At 40.3% G+C, this 7079-nt stretch overlaps 1 protein-coding gene across 1 annotated transcript; it reads left to right on the top strand.

Annotated features, from left to right (window-relative positions):
- Positions 1 to 665: 665 nt before the first annotated feature.
- Positions 666 to 2793, top strand: si:ch211-39i2.2 (DNA damage-inducible transcript 4-like protein-like). Its single transcript, XM_061788409.1, has 2 exons — positions 666 to 943; positions 2011 to 2793. Exons 1-2 carry the CDS (start codon positions 838 to 840, stop codon positions 2451 to 2453), a joined length of 549 nt encoding a protein of 182 aa, XP_061644393.1. The 5' UTR covers positions 666 to 837; the 3' UTR covers positions 2454 to 2793.
- Positions 2794 to 7079: the final 4286 nt, after the last annotated feature.

Raw genomic sequence — 7079 nt, 5'->3', positions numbered from 1 at the left:
TTATATTTTCTATAAGAACAATTATTTACCAAGTGCATGCTTCTGTATTTTGCGCATGGATTCATTTAAAATTTCTTCTAAATGACCTGAAAATGAAACAGTTTAACAGGGGCAATTCTAAGGGTCAGAGGTTTACGGGTCCTGGGCTCCCGGCAAGGCAAGACAAATTTCACTGTTTTGAAGATTTTAATGCAATGTCATTCCCGCATTTATGAACGAGAAACAACACTTTTTGAGAAAGTCTGTCAGTTTTGACAAATGTTTACATAAATGGTGCTGTATTTTTGTTGTTACAGTATTACATGTCAACCAAGTGCTGTACGGTTATACACTTTACTGGCTTGCTTAAAAAGGATGTACAGTAAAAATAAAAATGAAAAAAATCTCCCAGGTGTGAAAGGTGCTGGGATTCAATCAGGGGCTGCTCGAAACGCCTACGCTATTTAACATTCGGGAATCGAAATGGTTCAACATGGCAAACAAAGCCTTCAAACTAGAGTTAGGAAGGGATGCGAGGAAGTGTGATAGCGAGTGAGACTTTCTCACTGGTGTTGTACCTGTCTGTAATGTTGCGTGAGACACTTGGGGAACTTTCTAGAGCTCGAAGCCCCGCCCACACGCGTCCACGCTCAGCTGATGCAACAAACTCCTGCGCTATAAAAGCTCATCCGCGCTCTCTGTCTCTCTCACCCGCATTCAATATATGGAGAAGATACAAACCAAACGTGAGGAGGAGACGGCGGTGTTGTACAAGCGCGAATCGGGAAGGTGTACACCGCGGCTGCTCTCTTTGCAAAAGGGCTTCCCGTCTTGGGAGAGCAAGACAGCGTCGCGGACATGATCTCAACGTACTCTTTCAGGCTCGCATCGCTGCGGCAAGAGGGCAGCTCCGGCCGGCGGGGAAGCATCGACAGCTGCGACGAGACCGAAAACGCTTTATATTGTAAGTACCGCTTCCAACACGAGTTTCACCTGGGGTTGTTGGGACTAGTTTTATGGCGCGCAAGGAGCACCGAAGCGAACGGTTTCCTGATGTAAGTGATGCGGTTCTTGAATCAGCTGATGTCATGCTGGCTCCTGATGGACTTTTGATTGTGACGACTCTCGGCGTTCATGGCGTATGCTCGCAGCAAGAATGAATAGCTATTTTAACGGAAGAAAAATAGGCATAATACCGTTCATACCTGTAGTTGAAAGTCCAAAATATAGAGGCCATATATACTTTTTTTTTTTTTTTTTTTTTTAGTTGAACTCTCTCTCTCTCTCTCTTATTATAGTTATAAGAATTATAGTTCAGAAATAAAGTACAAGTACTTAAAAATATGGAGTTACTTTTCAATCACCCGGTAGTTAGCTTTATTGACTATATCATTTTAATGTGGCAGCATTGACTCACACGGTCAAGTGGGCTCTTATTTTTAGCAGTAAAAGAAACCTTTATGTGTCATCTCAATTTATACATTTGGTAAGTCACTAAATTGCTTGAAAGTTAAAAAAACATGACCGGAAAGTCACTGTTTAAAGCACAGGCCACTAATTTATAAATGCTGACAGATGGCTAATGCACAATATAGACTGGAACAAATGCAAGTAAAGGGCAACCAACGTTTAGCTGGATTTTTCTCCAACTACAGTAATGTAGTTAAAAACTTCACTACAGTGAATTCTGGGTTCTTGGTTCCTGTAATGCTTTTAGCTGACTACATTGCCAGAACTGTCAGTGTGAGGAACGGTGCCAATCCTTTAGGCAGGAAATCACCTGTTCACACCATATCCGCATGGGCTGCTGTTTAAGTCACTCAAGCAGAACACAAAGGAATGTACTTGGTTAGACTGTGTGGATGGTGACCTCCAGTTGAAAAAATAAAACATTTGCACCTAGCTAAAGTATTAAATGTTGGCATTGAATTGAAAAGCTGAACCATGATAGCTGGGGGTTCAGTTTACTTTTTTTGGGGGGGTGTCACTAAAGATGCATGCTTTATGATAGATTTATGCTGTTCTCCTCAGATCCCAACATGGATGCTGGTTTGGAGCACAAGGAGAGAGTCCTTCAACAAGATCTGACTCGCCGCATCGAGTGCTGCCTGACCGAGGCCAAGGCTTCCGTCCTCCAGTGCAAGGTGTTGCTTCTCCCCCGCCAGATGACCACTAGGGTCGGTCGTGACGTACTTCGTTCCTCCACGGATGAGCCATGTGGGCTGCGGGGCGCCTCCATCAGGGTCTACGTGGAGACCAAGGATGGCCTCAAGTCTTTGGGGTGTGTCCTCACCGACTCGAGTGTCACCCCGACATTTGAACTATCAGTCTTGTTTAAAGTGGACAATGACGGCTGGAAACCACTCAAGCACATCTTTGAGAGCAGAAAAGTGTTGAAGCTGAGACCAGAGTATAAGCTGGTAAAGCGGAAGCTCTACTCTTCTGCCAGCCCTGTCATCCATGAGTTTAACTAGAACACAGTTCACCAAACCCCGAGGACCACATCAGAAACCCCGAGTTCTGTGTCTGAATGTTAAAGCTCATGTCTTACAAATCGCAAGGTTTCTGAAACTGAACCTGGCATTTTGTTATATTTTATTTGTATTGATATGAGTATATATGAATTTGCTCAAGCACAAAGGGTCAAACTGCTTGTTTAATTGTCGTATGCCTGTAACTAACATGACCGCTAATTTGCACAAATTGTTGAATGTTTGAAGTGTACAATGGATGCATCCCGTCTGGAAGGGGCAGGTCTCATTCCTTAAAGTTGCTATTTGTATTTATGATTAATAAAACATTTTGGTCACGTTTCTCAATTTTTTATTTTTTTTGTAAACGGTATCACATTTTAAAATGTAAGTTATACCTTATATATACAGTGTTGGGGAGATTACTTTGGAAATGTCGTTGGTTACAATTACAAGTTACCCGGTTGAAAATGTAACAGTAGTGTAACTTTCAATTTCACAAAGTAATGTAACTAAATACATTTGATTATATTTTGATTAGGTTTGAATGCATCCACAGGACTCTTGGATCCTCTAAAAAAGTGAATTAAAACTATAGATCATTTTTGGGAATTAACCACAAATTTGTTACTATGCAAATAAAGCATGAAATTTTTTTTTTTTTTTTTTTTACACTTGTATTCCATGTGCAGCATGAGGAGAACATACCATGTTGACCTAATGACAAATGTGCACTATTTAGACAATAGCGCTTCATATGACAACCCAATTGTTTAAAAAAAAAAAAAAAGCATCCAAAATGAACTGAAGCTAAAGTTATCGTTTAACATGCTAGGCATGAAAACACACACACACAAGATTGGCGCTTATTTATGTGTGTGCTTGCAGTTACACCTAGTAGGATACATACAGGTACCTATAGCTGTATCCTTAGGAGTGACGTAGACCGCCCTTTTACTGCCGGCAAACGCTCTTTGCATTGTACTAAAATGTTTGGCTCCTTTCGTCTGTATTACGTGTTTTCTGTATTTCCAACCCTGGAACATCTTGCGCGCCTCTTACATTGTTACAGCTCAGCTGCCTGCTGTACCATTAACAAGTCCATTGAGCCTTGCTAAAGAATTGCACATAACCAGAGAGCCAATCACAAGCCTCGGCTTTAGAAGAGTATATGATAGTAACTATTTGAAAAATCTGAGCTTTTGCTGCGATTTTTCATTGTAAGTAAATTATAATCATGGAAATTTCACAAAGCAACTTTGATTACATATTTTTCCCCAGTAATGTAACTGATTGTAACTACGTAGTCTCGTTACATTACTCCCAAACAGTGTGTAAATATCATGTTACAGTGGAATCTCTGAAAACAAGCCAAAACATGCTCGTCAACCTCCAATTTGTTCAAATTTCGAAACTAATTTTGAAATAAAGGAAACAGAAATAGTAGTATCATCTCAATATGTCAGTAGTCTATATGAGGTGTATCAAACTCATTTTAAGCCGTAGGCCACATTCACCGCAATTTGATCTCTAGTGGGCCGGAACACAATATTTGTGGCTTAAAAAGCCATAAATAACTGTGAAAAAATGTCCCCATTGTTTTGGTGAAAATAATTACAAGAACTTTTGGAAAATATTAGCAATTTGAAATTTTTTAACAAAAACGATTTCAATAGTATTGTGAATCAGTGAGCATGTATCCTTTGTAAATGTTTCCAATTAGCGGCAGTGCATAGAAAAAAAAAAAGGGTTCCACCAACCCAACCTCTTTTGAACTGACACCTTTGACTGAAATTTTGTAATATTCAATGTCTTAAAATATTTCTACAGGAGGTATTTATTTGCACCGAACTGTAGTGGAAAGGTGGCACAGCATTTTTTATTAGTGTGCGTGTATGAGACTTGGCATGGTTTGGCCTTCACAAGAACATCAGTTGTTTAAGAGTCGTTAGTGCGCCCTCAAGTGGACAAAATTAGCAACAAGTTACTTTTATTGAAAAGGGTCAGTGAATGTGTTCTCTCGCCCTCACGGGCAGGATTGGACCCCCTGACAGGCCAGTTCTGGCCGGCGGGCCATGTGTTTGACACACCTGGTCTATATCACTTGTCCTCATTAGGGTGATTGATGGATGAGCTAAAGCCTTTGGCCCAAAGGTGGAATACACCCTGGACTGCTCGCCAACCAATCACAGACCGCATATTGATAAACAACCATTAACACTCACCCACTCCACAGAGAGAGGCCAAAGCTGAGATTTGAACCCAGAATCTCAGAACTGAGTGAGGCAGATGCATAAACCAATCCCATCATGAAACCCCTTTTACTATAACATTTTCACTTAAGCAAGGTGTGTTAGTGGTTAGCACATCTGCATCGTAGACCAGAGGGTCTGGGATTGAATCTCGTCTCAGGACTTCCCATGTTCTTCACATGTGTGCATCGAATTTTGCTTCCTCCCTGATTTAAAAAAAATACACATGCATCTACAGTATATGGAGACTTTAAATAGTCCACAAGTGTCATTGTGCTTGTCAATGGTTGTTCGTCTGTACGTGCCCCGCGATTGACTGGCAACCAGTCAATGGTGTACCTTGAAGACAAGTAGTATCGAAAATGGATTGATAGATTTTCACACAAGTATACAACGGTGTGTTGTTCTTATTTTCTAGTGTATGTTCTCTTAAAACCGCTTGTTGGGGCTAGTCCTTTTGGAAGACGAGTCACTCCCCACCCACTCCTCCCAAAAAAGAAAAAAATGTTAAATGTGCAGTGTTAATCTAACTGACCTCTCATCTCATGTAAGAAAAGAGAACACCAAGAGTTAATCCTACACTGCTATCTTAACTGAGGAATGGTTCCAGGTTTTACGACCTCAGGGTGTGAGACTTTGAAGGTTGAACTGAACTTAAAGGCAAAGCATTTAAATGTTATCCAGCACATTTTGTAGAGTGTAGTTTAGTGTATCAAGTGCAGTTGATCAATTAACTATGACCTCAACAAACAAAGTCTTTGTAACTTTAACCAAGAGTTAGTCAGGGCTAGAAAGCAACACTTCTGAAATCATAAGTAAGAGCTTCAACAATACTCGCACTCTGTTTGCTGTGGTTGACAAGCTTTCAACCCCCCCCCCCCCCATCCCCCTTGAAATAGATAGCTCCAGAATCCCTAACAGCTGATAAATGCAATGAATTTTCTTATTTTAGTGAAAAAATACAATCAATCAAATTAAATATCAGCACAAATCAGCAAAATGATACTACATCTGATGCCACCCAGGAAAAACTCTATTACCATGTCAGAATTTGATACAGTTGACCAAAAAAACTGTAGAGAAAACAGTTCAGCAGCTGAAACCATCAACGAGCTGTCTTGACTCAATACCATCAGACTTTTTCAAAACTATTGCGAGGTTTGTGCTAGCTGATTTGCAGCATTTAATCAATTGCTCACTTCAGTCAGGCAAGTTTCCTAAAGCTCTTAAAGTAGCTGCCATTACGCTTCTTCTACTAAATAGAACACTGGACGTTTCCATATTAGCAAGCTATAGACCCATCTCAAATCTCTCTTTCAAAGCCAAGATTTTTGAGAAAGTTATTTTTTAATCAACTCAGCAATTTCTTGAACTTAAATGGAGTTTTTGACGAATTTCAATCAGGTTTCCGAACTCATCACAGTCATCGGCTTTTATCAAAGTGCTAAATGAGGTTGAATACAGACAAGGAAAAGGAGTCAATTCTGGTCTTGTTGGACCTCAGTGCAGCTTTTGATACGGTAGATCACAATATACTGCTGAACAGATTGGAAACGTGGCAAGGACTAAATAGAGCAGTCTTTAAATGGTTCATGTCCTACCTGAAGCAAAGGAGATATTTTGTAACCATTGGAAGTGTCCAATCTCATCAAATGGCAATGACCGACGGGGTCCATCAAGGGTCAGTTCTAGGACCCCTTCTGTTCAGCCTGTATATGCTACCCTTGGGTCAAATTCTTCATAACTTGAATTTTGACTATCATAGCTATGCAGATGACACTGTTATATCTAGCAGTGTCTCCAGATGACGACAGTTCAATTGAGGTGTTGTGTCACTGTCTAAAACAAATAACTGGATGAGCCAAAATTTTCTTCAATTAAACCACAACAAAACGGAGATAATTGTTTTTGGCAATAAAGAAAAGAGGATTGCTGTTAGTAAATACCTGGAGTTACTCTCTTTAAAAACCAAAGACCAAGTCCGAAACCTTGGTGTTCTGATAGATTCCGACCTGACTTTCAACAGTCATATATCAAATCTATTACTAAAACTGCCTTCTAGTGAAGGCTTGCATGTGTCAAGCAGACCAGGAGAAGCTCATCCATGCTTTTATCTCAAGTAGACTTGACTATTGTAATGGTCTTCTGACTGGACTCCCCAAAAAGAGCTTTAAACAGCTGCAGCTCATTCAGAATGCTGCAGCTCAGGTTCTGACCAGAACAACGAGGTCAGAGCATATTACTCCAATTCTAAAGTCTTTACACTGGCTTCCAGTCAGCTTTAGAAATGATTTTAAAGTTCTGCAACTGGTCTATAAATCACTAAATGGTTTAGGTCCTCTGCGATTGGCTGGCAACCAGTTCAGGGTGTACCCCG

The sequence above is a fragment of the Phyllopteryx taeniolatus genome, chromosome 10 (assembly GCF_024500385.1).
Source record: "Phyllopteryx taeniolatus isolate TA_2022b chromosome 10, UOR_Ptae_1.2, whole genome shotgun sequence".
Classification (NCBI taxonomy): domain Eukaryota; kingdom Metazoa; phylum Chordata; class Actinopteri; order Syngnathiformes; family Syngnathidae; genus Phyllopteryx; species Phyllopteryx taeniolatus.
This window is presented reverse-complemented; position numbering and strand designations above follow the sequence as displayed.

What these genes read in the sequence shown, in the direction of transcription:
- si:ch211-39i2.2 (XM_061788409.1), top strand. Translation starts at nt 838, where the DNA reads ATGATCTCAACGTACTCTTTCAGGCTCGCATCGCTGCGGCAAGAGGGC. An exon ending in GACCGAAAACGCTTTATATT is followed by an intron (nt 944 to 2,010) that starts GTAAGTACCGCT and finishes TGTTCTCCTCAG; the next exon opens with ATCCCAACATGGATGCTGGT.